General features: G+C 69.4%; 3 protein-coding genes across 3 annotated transcripts; 2 read left to right on the forward strand and 1 right to left on the reverse strand.

The window, feature by feature from the left end:
- Positions 1-7,901: 7,901 nt before the first annotated feature.
- Positions 7,902-14,291, forward strand: GLI1 (GLI family zinc finger 1). Its single transcript, XM_065750101.1, has 11 exons — positions 7,902-8,062; positions 8,217-8,312; positions 8,772-8,967; positions 9,169-9,331; positions 9,411-9,509; positions 9,614-9,754; positions 10,136-10,285; positions 10,440-10,604; positions 10,919-11,167; positions 11,263-11,542; positions 12,433-14,291. Exons 1-11 carry the CDS (start codon positions 7,966-7,968, stop codon positions 14,289-14,291), a joined length of 3,495 nt encoding a protein of 1,164 aa, XP_065606173.1. The 5' UTR covers positions 7,902-7,965.
- A 1,386-nt stretch (positions 14,292-15,677) lies between these two features.
- DNAJC14 (DnaJ heat shock protein family (Hsp40) member C14) lies at positions 15,678-17,845 on the forward strand. The gene is made up of 6 exons (XM_065750100.1): positions 15,678-16,673; positions 16,742-16,848; positions 16,981-17,100; positions 17,174-17,334; positions 17,407-17,509; positions 17,614-17,845. Exons 1-6 carry the CDS (start codon positions 15,741-15,743, stop codon positions 17,843-17,845), a joined length of 1,656 nt encoding a protein of 551 aa, XP_065606172.1. The 5' UTR covers positions 15,678-15,740.
- A 970-nt stretch (positions 17,846-18,815) lies between these two features.
- On the reverse strand, positions 18,816-20,373 carry ORMDL2 (ORMDL sphingolipid biosynthesis regulator 2). Its single transcript, XM_065750125.1, has 3 exons — positions 20,079-20,373; positions 19,542-19,693; positions 18,816-19,237 (listed from the first exon to the last, which is right to left on the reverse strand). The coding sequence occupies exons 1-3, from the start codon at positions 20,250-20,252 to the stop codon at positions 19,102-19,104; spliced, it is 462 nt and encodes a 153-aa protein (XP_065606197.1). The 5' UTR covers positions 20,253-20,373; the 3' UTR covers positions 18,816-19,101.
- Between the last annotated feature and the right edge of the window lie 336 nt (positions 20,374-20,709).

The raw sequence follows: 20,709 nt of genomic DNA on the forward strand, positions 1-20,709 counted from the left end.
AGGAAGGGGGGGGCTGAGCGTGTACCCCTCTATGCGGGGAAAGGGGGGGGGGGCGGGCTGCTCTGGCGGGTGCATGCGGTGCCCCATGGGAAGGGGGCTGTGGGGGTTTTGGGGCGGGGGGGGTGCCGCCCCACACCGCGCTCGGGGTCGGGGGGTTTTCCTCAGCCGGGGTCACTCAGCTCAGGAGCAAAGCTGCTCAGCCCCTGAAGCGCATTACCAGCCGGGGTCACTCAGCTCAGGAGCAAAGCTGCTCAGCCCCTGAGCGCATTACGAAACGGCGTGGGGGGGCCACTCTCACTGCCCCCACCACCTTGGCCGTGTCCTGGGGTCGACCCGAGGGGAGCGATCCACCGCTGCTGCCCCCACGGACCCCCCAGGGACCCTCTTTGTGCGGGAGGGATGGCCGGGGGGGGGGGACGGACCCCCCATTTGTGTGGGAGAGTTTGCCCGAGGGGGGGGGACACACGCGACCCTCCATTAATGTGGGGAAGGATGGGGGGGGGACCCTCTGTTCGTGCGGGAGGGATGACCTGGCGGAGGGTGGGGGGGGGGGGGAAGGACCCTCCGCTCGTGCGGGAGGGGGCGCCACGCGCGCGCGGCGTGGGGAGCGCGGTGCGTGCGGACGCGCGGGGACGTGGGGAGGACGCGGATCCGCACGGGGGGGTAATCCCGCTCAGAGCCGCGGGGTCAGCGGAGCTCCGGAGCCCTCGGGAGTGCGGTGGGGTCGGGGAATTATGGGGTGCGAGTGGGAACCCCCCCCCCCCCCCCCCACAACGGTGCCACGCCGGGTCCCACGTGGGGGGGGGGGGGGCTGAGAGTGCGTTGTGAGCGCGACCCCGAGAAGGGAGGCAGGGGATCGGGGTGGGCTGTGGGAACGGGGAGTGGGGCAGAGCCGTGGGATGGAGCGGGGGACGGGGGTGGGGGGGGTGGGGGGGTTTGTTGTTCCCCCCCCCTCGTGCCCCGCTGGCACTGCACGCGCGGTCACGTTCCGCATGGGAGCAGAGGGCGAAGGGCACTGTCCCCGAAATAGCCGCGTTGTGTCACCGCTGTGTGACAGCGGCAGCGACGCGGCCCCCGCGGGGAGAGTGCCCCCCCCACCCCCACCCCCACCCCCACCCCCCCCGCAGCCCCAACTCCGGTGACCCCCAGCTCTGCTCCCCCCCGAGCCCCCATCACTGCACTCGTGCACCCCACGTGCACGGTGACACGAGGGGGGGGGGGGGGGCACGCGGGGGAGGCACAGAGCTCGATGTGTGTGTGTGTGTGGGGGGGGGGGGTCTCATCCCATACGGGGGTCGGGGCTGGCACCCGGCTCCCCGCGTACACGCGTGTGCGTACGCGTGCGTGTGTGCAAACCGCGTGTGTACCGCCGCGCACGTGCGCGGGGGTCCCGTGCGCGCGGCGGCGGCGGCACTGCGTGTGCGCGTGCACGGAGGCGCGCGTGTTGCACCGACGCTTGCACACGGCTGCGCGCGCGCCCGGCCTCTGTTGCACTCCTGCAACGGCTGCGCGGCGTTGCACGCGCACAGACACGCGCGTGGGGGCGGCCCTCGCGCGTGAGCAGGGCCGCGCGTGCCCGATCCACCCCGGTTTTCGGAGTGACCGCGGCGTTCCCGGTTGGGGTCCGGGTCCGCCGCCGCCGCCCGAAGTTGAGTCCCGCGGCTCCGCACCGCCCCGCGCGGTCCCGCAACGTTCCGTGGAGGCGGACCGCGATCCGGAGCGTGGAGGGGGGGGTGTGGGGGTCGGGGGGTGCGGGGCCGTCCGTCCCGTCCAACCCCGAGCTCCGGGATCCGCCCCGCGCGTGGGGACCGAACCGCACCGGGGCCGAAGCGCAGCGCACCGCACCGGGACCGAAGCGCCGCCGGAGGTACGGGATGCGGGGGCTGTGCGTGGGGCTCGGGGGGGGTGCGGGGCTCCCACGCCCTCGCGCGGTTTCAAGGGGGGGTGGGGATGGTGGGGTGGGAGTGGGGGGCAGCGCGGTGCTCCCCCCGCCCCCCCACCCTGCGGGACTGGGGCGGTCCGGCTGCGGGGCTGTGCCGCATCCCCGGTACCGGAGCGGGGCAGCGCTGCCTCGGCCCCAGTGACGCAGCGGCCGCGGGACGGTCCCGGGGCGCCTCGAGATGTACGCGGGGCCGCTGCGGGTCCCGACCCCCCCCCCGCCCCCCCGCCCCCCGCTTTGGGTCACTTTGGGTCACTTTGGGTCACTTTGAGCCGCTTTAGCAGCGCGGTACCGCCCCTCCAGACCCACAGCCACGAGCATCCCCGCGGGTTCGGTGCGGGCACGGGGGGGGTGGGGGGGGGGGACGGGGGGGTTCCTGCTCCGGTACGGCCATGGGGTCCCGGAGCCCCCCCCCAAAACAGTTCTGCGGGAGGGCAGAGCTGCTTCCCCCCCCCCCCCATCACGGAGCGCTCTGGGGCTGGGGTCCGCCCGCCCTCCTGTGCCCTGCGTGGGGGTGCACTGCATGGGGGCCCCCCCGAGCCCCTCCGAGCCCCCCCCATCGCCCTCTGGCGATGGTCCCAACGTCTGCGGTGCCCCCACCGCTGCCTCCCCTTTACCCCCCCCCCCCCCCCAAAGGAGCGCTGGGTTCGGGACGTGGATCCCATCAGCCCTGGGTGGGGGTCCGCGCCTGAGGATGCTGCCCACGCGGGGCCCCCTGTGCTGCAGCGCCCGACGTTGAGGACGAGGGGGGGCTGAAGTGGGAGTGGGGGGGGGGGGGGGGGGAAGCAGGCGGTCCCGAGCCGGGATGTGGGGCCGCTGTGGGGCAGTGCCACATCTGGAGCTCTGGAGCCCCCCACCGCCCCCTGGGTTTGGCGCAGGGCAGCAGATGGAGCGGAGCTTCAGATCCAGGACAACTCTTCCCCACGCAGCTCTGTGTGCAGTCCGTGGGGGGGGGGGGGGTTGGGGGGTGGGGGGCGGGCGCTGCCGTGTCCCCCCCCCCCCCCCCGCGCTGCTGTGGGACGGTGTGGGGGTTTCTGCGCCGCTGCGTCGCCCCCCCGAGCCTTCCCAGGGCGGTGAGGGTCTGTGGGGTGGGGGGGACGTGGGGCCGCTTTTTGCTTCCACGCACAGCCCCTGTCCCGCGTGGGGAGCGGTGGTCGCTCAGAGCAGGAGCGATCCGCACCCGGAGCGGCCGTGCGTGTGGATCCACGTGTGCACACGCGTGCGCGTGTGTGTGTTCGCACGCTGTTATCCACCGCTCCCTCGCGTCCGTGGGGCTGCGCTCTCCGCTGTCTCCGTGCCTCACTTTCCCCCGTGGGAGGTCCCGGGGATGGGACGGGCTCACGCCGCGAACCCTCGTGGGGCACCCACGGCTCTGCAGAGCCGCGTAGTAACAGCGGGGACAGCTGAGAAAATAACCGCCACGGAGCGGGACCCGGCAGCAAAAACACCGCGTCGGGTTTCAGCTCCGGGGCCGCGGGTGCGCGCGTGGCCCAGATGTGGGGCGCAGACCCCCCCCACCCCCCCACCCCGCCCCCCCCCACCCCCCCCTCGGGTCCTGAGCATCCTCGCAACGCGACCCCGAGGAGCTGTGTGGGGCAGCGGGGACGGCTCGGGGTGGGCCGGGGAGGGGACGTCCGCGCTGCCGCAGCTCCTCCTCCCGCCCCGGGGGTGTCCCGCTGTGTTTTGGCGGGGGGGGGGGGTTGGGGGGGAGGGGTTGGGGGGGGGGGGGGGGCGATGCCGTGGGGAGGAGCTGGCCCCCGTGGCTCGGGGGTGGGCGTTTATGGCTCCCACATGTTCCGTTTCAGCGCCGCGAAGGGGGGAAAATATAAAAATTCCTCCAACAGCCGCTGCTGTGTCTGCGCTCTCCTCACCCCAAAACCTCCCCCCCCCCTCCCCTCCCAACCCCCCCCCCCAAAAAACAATAACCCCATCTCCAGGAGGGGGTGGGGGGGATCCGGGAGCAGCGGGCAGGGGTGGGCGGTGCGGGGCCAAAGCAAACGGGGACCCACCTATTGAGCACCATAGGGGGGCACAGACCTGTGAGCCCCCCCACGCAGCCCCCCCCCCCCCCGCAGCCCCCCCCCCGCCCTCAGGTCACCCCTCTGCCTGGCTGTGGTGCACACCCACGTGTGTGATCTTGCGTGAGCGTGTCAGCGCACGGTCTCCAGTGGGTGTGGATGTGTGTGGGAGTGAGGGGCTGGGAACGGGGTATGTGGGGACGTGGTGGATGGGTGGGGGCGTCCGGTGGGTTGCTCGGGGCTTTTCTTTTTGGGGGGGGGGGGGGGGGACACACCTCGGCCCCCCACAGTATCGCGGTGCACGCAGAGGAGGATTTGGGAGCGGGTGATGGAGGCTGGAGGAGGAAAAAGGAGTGGGGATGTCTGTCCCGGTGGGCAGTTCTGCCTCTGCCCCCCCACAGCTGCAGCTCGGGGACCACCCCGGGATGAGCTCCGCATCCCCCCCCTCCCCCCCCCCGCCCCAAACCCCCCCCCGGGATCGCGACCCCGCGCTGTCCCCTTTCAGAGCCCCTGAACCCGAAGCGATGCGCTTTGTGGGCACGGCAGTGGGGTCGGTGCGGGGCTGTGTGTGGTGGTGCTGGGGTGGGCGGGAGGAGCTGCTTCCAAGGGGGGGATTCTCCCGTGGGGGGGGCCCACGGGAGCCGGGGTGGGGCGTGGGGGCTCTGTGGGACACGACCCCGTGGTGCTGTGTTGTCGCGCAGTGGAGCATTGCTCCCCATCGCTGCCCCCCAGCACTGATGCTTGCACTGCCCCGCGTGTCCGGACCGCTCCGTGCGGGGGGGGGGGGGGGGAGGTGTGTATGGGGGGGGGCAGATCAGTGCTTTCAGCCCCATAGGGTTAAATCAATGGGGCGCAACCGCTGACCTCGGGGGCTGCGGGATCGGCTCTGCCCGTCCCGGGGCTGGGATGGCCTTGGGGGGGGGGGGGGGGGGAGAGAGGGCGGGGGTCCCGGCCCCTGCACCGGGAGGGGGGGGGGGGATATACGGTGGGGATCCCCTCACACACACACACGCGTGGATGTTCACAAGCACTTGTGCAAGCGCAGGCACGCGTGGGGGGGCTTGCACGCGACCCCCCTTTCCGCCCCCCCCCCCAAACACATCCCGGCGCACACGTGCGAACACACACGGCCAAGTGTGCGCTCACACGCAGCAGCGCCGCCGCCCCACGCGCGCGCGGGTCCCTCCCCCGGACCCCCCACGCCGGGCGCGGTGATGGATTGTGGCCACACACAGCTCCGCCGGGATGGGATCGCTGCGCTAATCCGGCGCTGACATCACATTCCTCCGCGTGGGGCTCCGGCGCTGTTAACCCCGCCAGGGCTGTGCGCTGGGGTCGGTGCTGGGACCCCCCCCCTCCCTCCCCTCCCCCCCCCCTCCCCCCCAAATCCTCCCTCCTCCGGGTTCAGAAGTGGCGGTGCGATGGGTGCCTTCCTCCTCCTCCTCCTCCTCCTCCTGCAGCCACGCTTCCTACAGCCGTGTGGTCCCCAGCATCCTCCATCCCCCCCCCCCCCCACCGGCGCGGAGCCCCTTTGCCCCCTCTTTCCCCCCCCCTCCTCCTCTTTCCCTTCCCCCAAATTCCCCCCCCCTCGTCCTCCACAAACTGGAGCCAGATGACAGCGATCCGATGTGTTTGCAGGAAATAAAAGGCAAAAAAATAAAGTAAAAGGGGGTCGGGGGGGGGGTTGGGGGGGGGGGGGGGTGTTGGGGGGGGGTCCTGCGCGGCACCGCCGTGCTCCGGCTGCTGGCTGCGATCCGTGTTTTCTTGGCAGGGGAGGAGGAGGAATGTGTTTCAGTTTGAGTTCTTGGCAAGAGGCGGCCGGGGAAGATTCCCTCCATCCGCCTGCGCCCTGCTCTCGGATTTATGCCCATGGGCTGCGACTTGGGTGGGCCGAGGCGGCGGTGGGGAGGGGAGAGCGGCAGCAAAAAAAGGGGGGGGGGGTGGGGGGAAGATGATGAGGAGAGATGATGGGGTGGATCCCATCGGCTCCCTGTATCACCGCCCCTCCCCCTCCCCCCCCCGGGCTGGGGGCTGCTGGGGTGCGGGGTGTCCCGACAGAGCACACACAACCCCCCCCCCCGCTGCTGGGGGGGTCCCCATTGCCCCCCCCCCACCCCCCATCATTGGTTCCCTGAAGCTCTCCGTACTGCTCAGACCGGGTTGGGAGGAGGGGGTGTCCGTGTCCCCTCCTGTGACCCCCCCCCCCCCCACTGTACCCATGTGGGGGGGGGGGGGGCATAGCTCATGATGTGGGGCAGCAGGGACGTGACCCCCCCTCCCCCCCACACCCCGTGTGATGCGCGTGCCCGCCGTGCACACACACGTGTGTTTCAATCTGTGTTTGCACTCTGCAGTCCATGGTCATCGTGGGGGTCACTCTGCGAGCCCCCCCCCTCCAGCTGCCCCCTTTTGAGGGTGGGGGGGTGTCTCGTGAGCCCCCTGTGCCCCGAGCAGTGCCAGGGGAAGCGAAGTGCCCCGAGTGCCTCACTCTGTGCCCCCCACCCCACGTGCAGGAGCTGCAGAGGTGCCAGGAGGGATCCAGCCCCGTGTTGTGCCCTGCCAGGACCCAAGTGACGCAGGTCCACGTGTGTACATGTATGTACGTATGCACCTGCACGTGTCTCATTGGGGGGCTGGGGGGGGGGGTGGTGACTCCACGAGGGCCACTTTTTCGAGGGTCCCGCGTCCTCTCTTTGCCAGATGCTGCACCTGGGGTAGGGGCACCATGAGGGGCGTCCCCTGGAGCCGCTCCCCCCACCCGTGCTGCCCGGCGCAGCACACAGGTGAGAGCCCCCTGTCCTTCCCCCATCTCCTCCGTCCGCTCCTCCTCCTCTCTCTCCCCCTCGGCCGCCCCCAGCCCCACCGCCGTGCTGCCCTGCCGGCCCCCCCTCCATTCTTCCTGCCTGACACTCTCACAAAGCCCCTAGACGAGCTTTCAAAGGGGCAACTCATGCGGAAGAATCGCTGCCCCCCTCACCCCTGTGCTCCCAACGCAACCCAGCTCTTTCCCAGCAGGGTGAGGGGCTCCCGCTCCCCCAGACCCCCCCCTTTGTTTGGGGGCAATTCCTCCACGGGGGGAGGCGGAGGGGGCCTCGTTAGCAGTGCCACCCACGTGTGGCTGTTCCCCGTCTCCTTGGTCGTTTCTCCTGCAAACCCACGGGGGTCCTGGGGTGGGTGGGTTAGCCGTGGGCTGAGGCCACGGGTGGAAATGGGGCGCAGGCTCCAGGCAGGGCTGAGCCCCGTGGGCTGTGTAGGTGGGACGGGGCAGGGTTTGACCCGCGGGGAGGGTGGGGAGCCGCGGGCAGGGCAGGGCAGGGCAGGGCTGGGTGTGATCCGCAGCCGTGATGCCAGCCCGCATCCTTCGGCCAAGAGCGGCTCCATCCGTCTGCACCTTCGATTCCTTTTGCAGCCGTCGGGGCGTGGAACCGAATCGTTCTTAAGGCCCCTTCCATCCAAATCTGAAGCAGCAAGGGTGGGGGCTCTGCGTGCTGCTTTCCCCCCCTACCCCCACCGCAGCAGCCCCCGCTCCATGAGCCCCGGCCGTGCTTGACGCCTGTGCCCCAGGCACAAAGCCGTGCCGGTCCTGGGGGGTGAAGCCCTTCGGGTGAGGGGCTCCCGGCCGGGCAGGGGCCGGCAGGATGCCATGCAGGCAGGCAGGCGTCCCAGGGCTGTTGGTTGATGTCCCATGGCGGTGCTGCGTCCGCTCTTCCACCCAGGACCCTCCGTGTCCCAAACCGCGGGACACAGAGCTGCTCCCCCGGCCCCGGGGCCTTCGGGTTGGGAGCAGGTGCGGGGCCCGGCGGGGAGGCCTCGTCCTGCGGTCTGGACGGGACGCGGCCTGGTCCAGGCCCCGAAGCCTGGGCGTTGCGTGAGCGGCGTTGCGGCGCCCCCTGCGGGCACCGCGCCTACGCAAGGCCGGGGCTTTGCCCGCCGTTCTCCGTAGGCCTCGACCGGCGCCGGCCCCTCGGAGAGGAGCGGCCCTGAGGGCTGGGCAGGCCCCGCCGCGACATGTTCAACCCCGGCACGACCACGGCCCCCGGCTATGCCGAGCACTGCTGCCCGCGGCCGCTGCACGGACCCTCCACGGGCACAGTGGGGCCACAAGGTCGGTCACAGCCCCATCACTGCGGGCAGCGCCCGGGTTGGGCACAGGGGGCACGTGCCTTCAGCTGGAGCATTGGTGTGCAGGGACATGCTGGGAGCTCCTCTCCCCCTCTTGCCCCTCACTCTTTATTTCCTTCTCCATCTCCCATCCCTAGGACTCGAGTTCCCAGTGTGCCATCAGCCCAACCTCGCCGGCAGTCAGCATGGTTATGGGCTGGCGCCCGGCACTGAGTACCCGGGTGGTGTGGATGGTAAGTCCCTTCTCCTGGGGGATGTGAGGCAGGTCTGGGGTTGATGAGGGGTTTGGGCATCTCCTGTGGGTGGTGCCAAGCAGTGCTGAGAGGGCTGGAGCTGCTGGGGCTTCAGGGACCTCTCCAGCACCAGAACTGTTTCTGTCAATTGGGAAGTCGGTGTTGGCTCACACGGGGGCAGGTGTTGGCCAAGAGGACTGGGCGCTTTGCTGGGGCTGGTATGGGTTGTAGGAAGGAGCTGGTGCGCGTCGAGGGCTTCAGACACCCCCTGGGGTTTGTGACGGGGAGGAGGGATGCTCCTGAGCTTTGCACAGTCTGGAGCCAGCACCCAGCACGCTCCAGGTGCTCCTCCAAGCTCCGAAGCGCCAGGCTTGTGTCCCCGGGGGTCACTTCAGTTGCTTCAGCCTTCCAGGACCCATTCTAAGAGGACTGCCCCCCACTCTCTGCCCCCCGTCCCAGGCTCGCGGTTCTCAACGCCCCGCGGTGCAGGCAAGCTGGGCAAGAAGCGGGCACTGTCCATCTCACCCCTGTCAGACTCCAGTGTCGACCTGCAGACGGTGATCCGCACCTCGCCCAACTCCCTCGTCGCCTTCATCAACTCCCGGTGCGCTTCCGCCGGCGGCTCCTACGGTCACCTCTCCATCAGCGCCATCAGGTGGGCACCGCTGCGCTGCGAGCAGGCCGCCCCGGGGGCAGGGACCTCGGTGCTGCTGCCCAACGTGGGACGAAGTGGGAGCAGTTATCCCAGAGTGCGGGGGCCGTCGGGGCTGGTGTGCTACGGCCTGGGAGCGCAGACCCCTGGCTGAACTCGTGTCCCCTGCTGGGCTCACCCGCGTGTCCCTTTTGCTCTCTGCAGTCCATCGTTGGGGTACCAGAACCCTCCGGGGCAGCAGAAGGGCCAAGGGCAACCGTTCAGCCACACTCCAGCCCTGGCACCGTGCAGCTCCCACGAAACCCTGTCCTCCCACCCGGGGCTCCTGCATCACAGCCCGGCTCGTGGGACCCTCAAACACTGCCAGGTATGGGGCCGCAGGGACGCATCGTGGGTGAGCATCCCACCACAGACTCCTTTGTGATTTCCCCCTGCCACTGCAGCAGCTGAAGTTGGAGAGGAGCCTGAGCAGCCCTCTGACGGCCAAATACCCAGAGGAGAAATCAGAGGGTGACGTCTCCAGCCCGGCCTCCAATGGCACACAGGTCCTCCTCGTGCTCCAGCAGCTCCGCGCTCTGCCCCGCTCCTCTCCCGGTGTCAGGAGGACGCGGTGGGGCCTCGGATTTCTCACCTGGCCGTGCTCCTCCAGGACCCCTTGCTGGGGATGCTCGGCGTTCGGGAAGATCTGGAGAAGGAAGATGGGAAACCGGAGTCTGAGACCGTCTATGAAACCAACTGCTACTGGGACGGCTGTGCCAAGGAGTTTGAGACGCAGGAGCAGCTGGTGCACGTGAGTGAGGTCCTACCCGGGCACCCCGAGTCCCCAGACCCGTGCTCGGGCCACCTGCTCACACTGCCCTGTCCGGGCTGGACCTCCACCCGTTCCAGAGCTCATCTCCCCATAGCGTGTGCCAAAGGAGACGGCCCAGCCTGCCCTCCCCCACCCAGGCCCCGGACCCCCTCCCCCGTGTCCGACACCGCAGATCCCCTGTACCACCGTGACCCCACACCTTCCCTTTTCCAGCCCCACGTAGCCCCCAGTTGCTCCCAGTACGCCCCACTTCCCCCGCGCGCCGTCCGAGCGCTCCCCCCCCGCATCCCACATCTCCCCAGCCGTCCCTGTCCCCGTTTTCCCCCATTTCCCCCTCACCCCCCCCGCGCTTCTCCCCAGCACATCAACAACGAGCACATCCACGGGGAGAAGAAGGAGTTCGTGTGCCACTGGGCAGCGTGCTCCCGGGAGCAGCGGCCCTTCAAGGCCCAGTACATGCTGGTGGTGCACATGCGGCGCCACACGGGGGAGAAACCCCACAAGTGCACGGTGAGATGGAGCGGGGTTTCGCCCGGGGGGGGGGGGGCGAGCTGAGGGGGGTGGGGTGGGAAATGGGGTGGGGGCGGTGCGAGGGGCACCGTGAGGTCGGGGTGGGGGTGGGGCTGTGTTGACGTTGGGGGCTTTGCTGTGCTCGCCCGTGCAGTTTGAGGGCTGTAACAAAGCGTACTCGCGCCTGGAGAACCTCAAGACGCATCTGCGCTCCCACACGGGTGAGAAACCGTACGTGTGCGAACACGAGGGCTGCAGCAAAGCCTTCTCCAACGCGTCCGACCGCGCCAAGCATCAAAACCGCACCCACTCCAACGAGGTACACCCGGGGCTCTGCCGCCCTTCGGGGTCCCCCTGCGCCCCAACTCCCTCCTCCCCCACGGGGACAGATCCCCCAGGTTGCCCTCTGGGGTCCCCGTAACCCCGCGCGGTGCGGCTCTGTCCTCATATCCCTCCTCAGGACCCCTAAGGCCCCACGGGGGGGGATTCAGTCCCCTCACCTCCCCCAACTCACGAGAGAACGAGGAGGGGGAGGAGATCGGGACGGGATGCAACAGCAACAGCCGCACCGGGCCGGGCCTTGAGGGCTCACCTCACCCAACCGCCGTCGCCCCACTCCTTCCCCCCCCACAGAAACCCTACATCTGCAAGATCCCGGGCTGCACCAAGCGCTACACGGACCCCAGCTCCCTGCGCAAACACGTGAAGACGGTGCACGGCCCCGACGCCCACGTCACCAAGAAGCAGCGGGGCAGCGCGCCGCCGGGCCGCACGCTCACTCCCTCCGCTCCCAACCCCGACACCAGGCAGGACAGAGCCACCAGCGGCCCCGCAGACATCCCGAAGGACGACAGCAAGCTGTCGGCGCCTGACTCGGCCTCGGTGAGTGCTGGAGGAGTCGGTTCGCATCCCGGTTCACGCTGGTGGGTGTATGATCCCTCTTTTGGTCCCCCCCTCTCCCCTTCTTGCCCCCCCAGAAGCCGCAGCCCAGCCCCGGTGGGCGGTCGTCGTGCAGCAGTGACCGTTCCCCGCTCGGCAGCACCACCAACAACGACAGCGGCGTGGAGATGACGGGCAACGCGGGCGGCAGCTACGAGGACCTGTCCACGCTGGAGGACGTGGTACCCGGGGAACCCATGGGCACCTCGGGGCTGATGGCGCTCCAGAAGCTCGAGAACCTTCGCATCGATAAACTGAAGCAGATGAGGATGCCCTCGGCTACCAAAGGACTGAGCCTGCCGACCGCCCACGGAGCCGGTGAGACCGCCGGGGTGTGGGGCAGCCCACGGGCACTCCCATCTCATACAGACCGGGCTGCCCAGGGCCCCACCCCACCCCACCCCATCCAACCCCACCCCACCCCATCCCTCCCCTCCACCCCACCCCACCTCACCCCATCCCATCCCATCCCATCCCATCCCATCCCATCCCATCCCATCCCATCCCATCCCATCCCATCCCATCCCATCCCATCCCATCCCATCCCATCCCTCCCCATCTATCTCACCCCACCCCACCCCACCCCATCCCACCCCATCCATCCCACCCCATCCCACCCCACCCCATCCCATCCCTTCCCACCCCATCCCAGGATCACCCACAACCCGTGCATCCCGTGCCCTTCCTCACCTCGTCCCGATGTCCGACCTGAATCTCCCCTCCCTCAGCTTCAAACCATTTCCCCTCATCCTGCTGTTGTCCACCCTTCCCATGAGCTGACCCCAATCCTGTTTATGGGCTCCTTTAGGTCCTGGAAGGTCACCCCACAGCCCTCTTTTCCCCGGGCTGCACAAGCCCAGCTCCCTCAGCCCACTTTGGAGGGGAGGTGTGCCCTCCTCTGCACTCCCTCCCACCGCTCCCTGCCCTTCCAGGACCGGGACCGTAAAGCTTTTCCCCCTCCAGGACCCGCGGGTCCTCCTCCTCAGGGCTGCTCCCAGGGACTGCTCCTTCCATTCCCCATCAGCGCGTGGGATTCCCACTTTTCCGTGTCGGACCTCACGAGCTTCACCCCACTCACAGTTCACGCCCCTCCGAGCAGCATCCCCTCCTCCCCCCGTGTCAGCCATGCCGCTCATCCCCCGCTCCATTCCCTGAACCCCCACCCTGGGGGCAGCAGGAGCTGTAACCCCCCCCCCTTCTCCTCCCAGCCCCGGCCGTGCCCGGGCCGTGCGTGCCACCTCCATCCGCATCTCAGCGCCGCATCGCAGACACGGAGATCCCCACGCGGCCCCACGAGCGCCGCAGCAGTGCCACGAGCACCGTCAGCTCAGCCTACACCGTCAGCCGCCGCTCCTCCGCCGCGTCCCCGTACCCGACGGGGCCCAACCCGTGCCCTGAGCCCGCCTACGACCGCGTCTCTCCGGACGAACCGCGGCGCTCCGGTAACGCCGACGGCTGCGGAGCTCTGCCGGGCGTGGGCAGCCTCACCCCGGCGCAGCGTTACCGACTCAAAGCCAAATACGCCGCGGCCACGGGTGGGCCTCCCCCGACCCCACTGCCCGGCGTGGAGCCGCCACACGTGGGCTTCCCCACCGCGTGCCTCGAGCCCGCCGTGCCCTCCTTCTTCACCACCGTTTTGCCGCGAAGGCGCAGCTCCGCCGAGCACGGCGGCCTTCGGCCTCAGCCGGGCCCGGGGGACGGGGCAAGGAGAGCCAGCGAGCCGGCCCACCCTGCAGCCCCCCGCTTCGTGCCCGGAGTGCAGCGTTTCAAAAGCGTGGGGAACGTGAGCGCCCCGGGAGCCGACCCACGGTGCCCCCTCTTCTCCCCGCAGCCCCCCAGCATCAGCGAGAACGTCTTCATGGAGAGCCTGAGTCCTCGCGGGGAGCACAGCGGGCCCGGGGCTCTGCCGGACACGGAGCCGTTCTTCGGCTGCAACGAGAGCTTCCCGAGCGGGGCTCCGTGCGGCGGCGCGCAGCCGACCCCCCCCGGGCACGGGGGAGTGGAGGAAGCGCTGCTGCAGCCCGACTTCCCCCAGTGCCACGTGAACCGGCGCTACCCCGACGTGTGGGATGAACCCCCGCCCCACTGCGACCCACGGAGGATGAGCTGCGCGCAGCCCGGCGCGGCCACCGCGCGGCATCGCACCGCTCTGTTCTCCCCCGGGGGCTTTTCCGACTCGAACATCAAATCCGAGCAGCGCTACGCGGCGCCCCCCCCGGCCCCCGCCCCCTGCCACGACGCCAAACCCCCCCCGGGCCGAACCGTGAGTGGGTACCGGGAGGGGAGGAGAGCCCACACCCCCACGTGGCAGGCCAAGGAGCTGATGGTCCGCAGCTACGTGCAGGCGCAGCAGGCTCTGATGTGGGGGGAGCCCCCCGGGGGGGCGGGGGGCGGCGCGGCGGGGCCGTACCTCGGCCCCGAGTACTCCGGGTACCAAGCCAAAGCCGACCAGCTGCAGGCGCTGCTGGAGACCCCCCCCGTGCTGCCCCCCCCCGTGCTGCCCCCCCCCGTGCAGACCCCCCCCGTGCTGCCCCCCCCGTGCTTTAACACTGACATAATCCCGCACCCCCCCAGCGGCGCCAGGCCCCCCCACCACCACAACAGCGTGGCCTACGGGGTCAGCCTGGCAGCGTCCGACCCCTCCTATGGGGCAGCGGGCGGTGGTCCCCAGCGCGGGCCGCGTTTACCCCCCCTCCTCCCCCCCCCCGAAGCTCCCGGGGGAGAAGCGTTGCTCTGCTACCCGACCCAGGGGGGCAAAGGGGGGCACAGAGCTCCCGATGCGGCCGCCGTCAGCTGCGGGGGTCCCGGGCGCTGCGCTGGGGTTTTGGGGGGCACCAAAAGCAGCTCGTGCTTTTACCCCGACGCCGGGCAGCAGGCGTTCAACAGCCTGGACTCTCTGGACTTGGAAAACACCCACTTGGATTTCGCAGCCATCGTGGAGGACGCTGAGAGCCCCACGTTCCCCCCCCCCGGGGGTCTCGAGGGTGCCAACATGGCCGTGGGGGACATGAGCTCCATGCTGAGCGCTTTGGCGGGGGAGAACCACTTCCTCAACTCCCTCTCCTGAGTCCGGGGGGGGGGACGGGACTGCACCCCCCCATATCTGGGGGGCAAAGTGCCTCTGGGGAGGGGCGTGGGGCTCCCCGTGTGCCATAGGGGCGTGGGCTGGGGGTCGGGGGGGTGGGTTTTGTGTGTGTGGGGGGGGGGGGGGACCCCGCAGCCCTCTTTGGGATGGGGGTGCCGTGCTCCCCGGGGGGGTGGGGGGCTGTTGCTCTATGGGGCAGAGCAGTGTGAAACCAAAGAGCTCCGCACCCCTCTGCCGTACCATACCACCCCCCCCCCCCCCAAAATGTTTTTTGCTGCCCCCCCCCCTCAGTGCCTTTGTCCCCACCCTCCTTGGTGCCCATCGCCCATAGGATGAGGGGGGTGGGGGGCGATGCTATGCCATGGGGACGGGGGGGGGGGAGTTGGGGGGGGGGGCGGTGCCACGCGTGCCTCTGTATATAGTGTACATACATCTGCCTCCCTCTGCCCCACGGATGTTACCCTGAGGTCGATCTTTTGTTTGCAAAACAGTGCCCCCCCCCTGAGCCCCCCCCATTAAACCCTTTCTCGGGGGAACCGCATCCCTCCTGCCCCATATCCCTCCTGCCCCATATCCCTCCTGCCCCACACCGCTCAGACCACGGTGCCAGCAGTTCCTACTTCGGGGGGGGGGCGAGGAAGGGTTGCTGGGGGCAATTGTGCCCACGTCGCTCCCCCCACGGCAGCGCAGAGCGGCGCCGTGGGGTCACACCCCGACACGCGTGGGTCGGTCTCGCGATGGGGCTCCGCGCCGCGCGGCTCAGGGCCGCCCCCTGGTGCCCGAATACCGCATCGCAGCCACAGCGCGGCGGGGGCGGCGGAGGACACGGCCCGGGGGGGGGAGGGGGTCCTATAGGGCACAGTGGGAGGGATCCAGGGCACCTCAAGAGCGCTGAGTATTATGGGGTGTCCTAGGGTACATGGGAGGGTGCTTGGGGTCCTCCGGGGCGCCCCGCAGAGCGCTGAGGAGCTCTGGGAACACCCCGGGGCGCTCCACGGTTCGGTTTGGGGTCCGCGGAGCCCCGAGATGCGCGGGGGGGGTGGGGGACCCCGGGTGGGCGCCGGGCCCGGCAGCGAACGGGTTAAGTGGGCGCGGCCACGAGCGGGAGGGGCGAGGGAGGTGACGCACGACGTCGGGCCCCGCCCCCGGAAGTGAGCTCGGCGGCTGTGGCGGGCGGGCGGAAGGCGGAAGTGAGGAGCGTGGGGGGCTCGGGGGGGGGAGGGAGGAGGACCCCCCCAGCGCCGGTTCCGGCAGCGCGGCGCTTCCGGTTCCTTCCTCCCCGAGCGCCGTTCTTCCCGTGGTTCCCTCCCGGGCTTCCCCCGCTCGGAGCCGGGACCGGGGGAGGGGAGGGGGGTGATCCCGCGGCGCTGACCCCGCTCCCGGTTGCAGGCGCGGGGACGATGGCGGTGACGTAGGCCCCGGGCCGCCGCCATGGCGCAGCCCCCTCCCGAGGCCGAGGGGGGCGGCGGAGGAGGGGTCCGCAACGGGGACTGCGGAGCGGAGCCGCCCTTCGCTCCCGAGGACGACGGCGCCGAGGACGGCGACGGGGACGGCGCTTCGGGCTCCGACGGGCCCGGGCCCTGCGGCTGCCGGGGGGAAGCGGCGGCATCCCGGGCCCCCGCGCCGCGGGACGGCTCCTGCAGCCTCGGCTGCCGCCGGCGCGCCGAGCCCGGCCCCGAGGAGGGCGACGAGGACCCGGGGAAGGGGACCCGGAGGCTGCGGAGGAGGCAGCGGCCGCGCTCCGCCCCGAAGGAGAAGGAGGAGAGCGGGCGGAGCGGCGGGGCGCGGCTGAAGGCGCTGCTGGAAGCGGTGCTGAGCCCGCTGTGCTCCTGCTGCCGCCTGAGCAGAGCGCCGGGACGGACGGCACCGGGCAGCGTGCGCGGATGGACGCGGCGCGTGGGGCTGAGGACGGCCCGTGGGCTGCGGGCGGGCGGAGAGCTGACGCTGCGGCTGCTGTGGATGCTGTTGGCGGTGCTGCTGCTGCTCGTCGTGCTGCTGCTGGGAGCGCTGCGGCTCTGCTGGCGCGGCGTGGCCGCCGGTGTGACGGCGCTGGGCAGGACCCGGCCGGCGGAGCTGCTCCACGCCGCCGTCCTCCGCCGGACGCGGGGGTTCCTCGGGGCTTGGAAGCGGCTCTGGGCGCGGTGGCGGAGCCGGCGAGGTGTTGTCCCCGAGGAGCTGCAGGCGGGGGACGCGGTGCCCGCTCCTGATGTGGGAGCTCCCGGCAGCTCTGCGGAGGAGGTGTCCCGGCTGCTGGCCATGGCCGAGGTGCCCGAGGAGGAGCTGAACCCCTTCGAGGCGCTGGGAGTGGAAGTGACGGCGTCGGACACGGAGCTGAGGAAGGCGTATCGCCGGCTGGCCGTGCTGGTGGGTGGGGGCCGCCCGCTGCTCGCGGTCTCGCCGGGACGTGGAGCTGAGTGCTCTGTGCTTTCCAGGTTCACCCGGACAAGAGTGAGCACCCGCGGGCGGAGGAGGCCTTCAAGGTGCTGCGGGCGGCGTGGGACATCGTCAGCAGCCCCGAGAGGAGGAAGGAGTACGAGATGTGAGTGGTCTGTGGGGTCGCGGGCCGCTGCTCCCGGGGGTGACGTGGAGCGGGGTGACCCCGTGCTCGGGTTTGAGCGGCCTCGGAGATGCGGTGGCTCTGAGCACGGCTCCGTCCGTGCGGTGTGTGCAGCAAACGGATGGCAGAGAGCGAGCTCAGCAGGTCGGTGAGCGAGTTCCTCAGCCGGCTGCAGGACGACCTGAAGGAGGCCATGAACACCATGATGTGCAGCAAGTGCCAGGGCAAGCACAGGTAGGGCCCGGCGCTCCCGGATCGTCCCTGAAGAGCTCCGCTGGGGGCTGAGCGGCTGCTGCTGCTGCTGCAGGAGGTTCGAGATGGACCGGGATCCGCTCAGTGCCCGTTACTGCGCTGAGTGCGGCCAGCTGCACCCCGCCGAGGAGGGCGACCTGTGGGCCGAGTCCAGCCTGCTGGGGCTGAAGATCACCTACTTCGCCATGATGGACGGCAAGGTCTACGACATCACGGGTGGGTGCGACATCCCCGAGCCCCGGCAGGGTGAGTGCGAGCCCCCTGCCCTGCCACGCTGTGTCCCCGCAGAGTGGGCCGGGTGTCAGCGCGTGGGGATCTGCCCGGACACCCATCGCGTCCCCTACCACATCTCCTTCGGGGTGCGGAGTGCTGGCGCGGGCGGGCGGCAGAGGTCAGTGCTGGAGCCCCGCGGGCTGGGGGAGCCCCGCGGGCTCGAGGTGTGGGTTCTGGGGCTCTGTCAGGACCCCCCCACCCAGCACCGCTTCCCACCAGCAGGAGCACCCCCAAAGGCAGCAGCGGCTCGGCCGCCGCCGACCTGCAGGACTTCTTCACCCGCGTGTTCCAGGGGACCTCAGGACAGGTGCCTGGGGGCTTCTCGCCGCCCCCTGCCCCCACAGTCCCCCAGGGGGCCGCAGCTGGGACCACGACGAGGACCGAGGGGGCCGCCCCCAAGAGCGACCCCAAGCACAAGAGGCGGAAGAAGGTGCGCCGGCCCTTCCAGCGCTGAGCGCGCTGTGGGGGCTGCGCGTGGCCGCTCCCCGGCCAGGGACGATGGTGCTCCGTTGGGCACTACAAGGGCTCTTCTTTCAAATAAAATCTATTTTTTGTTGTTTTTTTTTTCTTTTTTTTTTTTCTCTTTTTTTTCTTCATTAAATTAATGAATTTCAAAGGAGCCCGTGCTGCAGGTGGAGGTACTGCTGGAACCGGCGGTGCCGAAGGAGCCCGGAATGGCACAGTGGGCCGTGCAGGATGTGCTGTGAGCACTGAGCTGCTGCTTTCCCTTCGGACGGAACCACGAGGTCGGAAAGGACCCTTAGGACCACCCAGTCCAACCTCCCACCCGTTCCCATTGCTGCCACGAGCACTGAACCACATCTCATAGCTCCTCGTCCACACTGCCAGGGACGGCAGCCCCACCACCTCCCTGGGCTCTATGGGTCCTCTGGGGGGCTCTATGGGTCCTCTGGGGGGCTCTGTGGGTCCTCTGGGGGGTCACTAAAGGGCTCACTGAGGTCACTGTGTGCCTCCATGGTCACTATGGGTTGACCTGTCCTCCCATCACTCTCTATGGGGCTCTGAGCTCTTCCATGGATACGATGGGGCCCAAATCACAGAACCACGAGGTTAGAAAGGACCTACATCACCCAGTCCAACCTCGCACCCGTTCCCATTGCTGCCACGAGCACTGAACCACATCTCATAGCTCCTCATGCACACTGCCAGGGACGGCAGCTCCTCCAGCTCCCTGTGCAGGCCATCTGACTGCTCCCTGAGACAAAACGTTGCTCCTTATGTGCAATCTAACCCCAGCTGGGTGTGCTGGCTCTCCTCGCTGGACGGCGTGCAGCGGGGACACCGCTCTGCTCTGTGAGTTCTTTATTACAGACACGTACAAAACACGAAAACCAAGGAGTGGTTGCCCCTCCCACGACTCAACACTTCTTCCCTCGTGCTTCCCCATCACCACGCAGGGGTTAAACCGAAGGGAAGCACACGTGCAACGTGCCTGCTCGCTGCATACAGCCCCACCGTGCACCTCTTCACCAAAGCACCAAGAGATAAAGCCCCACTGAGGCACTCCTAAGACACGCAGGGACCTTGCCACGAAGCCCCTGCAAGAAGTCCTCCACGCAACTGCACAGCAGCCCCACGGCCCCCGGCGTGCCCAGCCCTGCTGCTGCGTCCTCCCCTCGCCCCACAGTGCCCACCTCCAGCTCTGCCACTCCCGTGGGGAGCACTGCGTGGCGCGGTGGACGCGTGGACTCAGTACTTGTTGATGCCGAACACCCGCACGCCGTGGAACTGGGGCAGCTTGGGCAGGAGGACGCTGAGCAGGGAGGCCGTGTTGATCATGAAGTGCGCGGGGTCGTACTTGGTGTAGAAGCTGGTGAGGATGTAACTGGGGGAGGGAGAGAGGTGCGGGTTTGTCACGTGCCACCCCGTATTTCCCCGCGTCAGATATTCTGTGGGGCTCGATGCTGTTTCCCATATAAAAACCAGCGCCTCTCAGGTGGGAGAACCTCCCAGACTTTACGAGCTGTCTGTGCTGGGAATCGTAGAATCATAGGGGTTGGAAGGGACCTCAAGAGATCATCGAGTCCAACCCCCCCAGACCCCCCCGAGGCTGAGTGGGCTGCCCTGCAGCAGCACTGGAGCCTCCAAGGCACCCCACCTCGCTCCCCTGCGCCTCGTTCAGCACTCACAGCACCACTGGGGAGATGCTGAGGAACTTGCGTGAGGAGGTGCACTGCATCCCGTAGTCAATCTGCTCCCAGTGCGTCAGGAGGCGATCCTTGCCTTGGTCCGGGGTCTCAAACGGGGTTCCCTTCACCGTGTGCAGCAGCAAATACATGACCTGCAGGTTTCAAGTGAAAGGAGGCGGTGGGTGAGCGCAGGACGGGGACGTGGCAGTGGGAACACAGTGGGATGGGCCCAAGGGGATAGAGCTGGGATGTAGGGAGCATCAGATGGGGCTGTGCTCAGAGTACTGCTCCAGGACAGCAACACAGAGGCAAAGCAGCCTGGGCTCTGTCCCAGAAGGACGTGAGAAGACAGCAGTAGCACACGTGGGATGGGAGGAGAGGCAGGGGGAGCCGAGGGCTCAGCACAGAGCAGTGCCGTGGGTCAGAGCCGTGCTCTGCGTGCTCTCAGGCCAAGGAGCTTCTGTCAGCAACGGACTGTGCAGAACTGGGGCTGGAAGCGCTCCCCAAACCCCAGCACGTCCCGTAGCCGGGACTCACCAGGTTGTGGATGACGTTGGTGAGCGTCCACACCACGGGGATGCTGAAGAAGGGGATGCTGAGCAGGACGACGTGGAGCACCGCCACCGAGATGACGTAGGCCAGCCAGATCCCTCGGCTGCTCATCACCCGCGTGTTGGGGTTCACCTCGCTGTGTGCCACGCCGACGTTCATCCTGCCGACAACCGAAGCGCCTCAGGGGGTCTCCCCGGACACAAACACGGAGAATTCGGGGCCGGGACGGCACAGCCCCGCGGCTCTCAGCTCAGCGCGGCCCTCCCAGCCCCGGCCCCGCTCAGCGCAACCCCCGCAACGCCGCGAATCGCCGCTTCGCTCCGTGCGGGGCCGGGAAGCGGCCGTAAATCCCGCGGCCCCGCCGCCCCCCATCCCGGCCCCGCGTACCCTCCGTCCCCTCAGACGCCGTTGCCAGGACCCGCCCTCTCCCCGGCTCCGTCTCCAGGAAGTCTCCTCGCTCCCGATCCGCTGCTACCATTGGCTGCTCCGTGGCGTCTCTTCGCTGCCATTGGACGCCGTGCCTGTCGTTCAGCACCGCCTCGCCCCGCCCCTCCACCCTCTCGCTGGCTGACCAATAGCGAGCGCGAACCGACCAATCGCGAGGAGCGGTGTTGAA

Source organism: Cyrtonyx montezumae, unplaced genomic scaffold (genome assembly GCF_038088225.1).
Source record: "Cyrtonyx montezumae isolate F1298 unplaced genomic scaffold, pur_monq_1.0 scaffold_63, whole genome shotgun sequence".
In the NCBI taxonomy this organism is placed as follows: domain Eukaryota; kingdom Metazoa; phylum Chordata; class Aves; order Galliformes; family Odontophoridae; genus Cyrtonyx; species Cyrtonyx montezumae.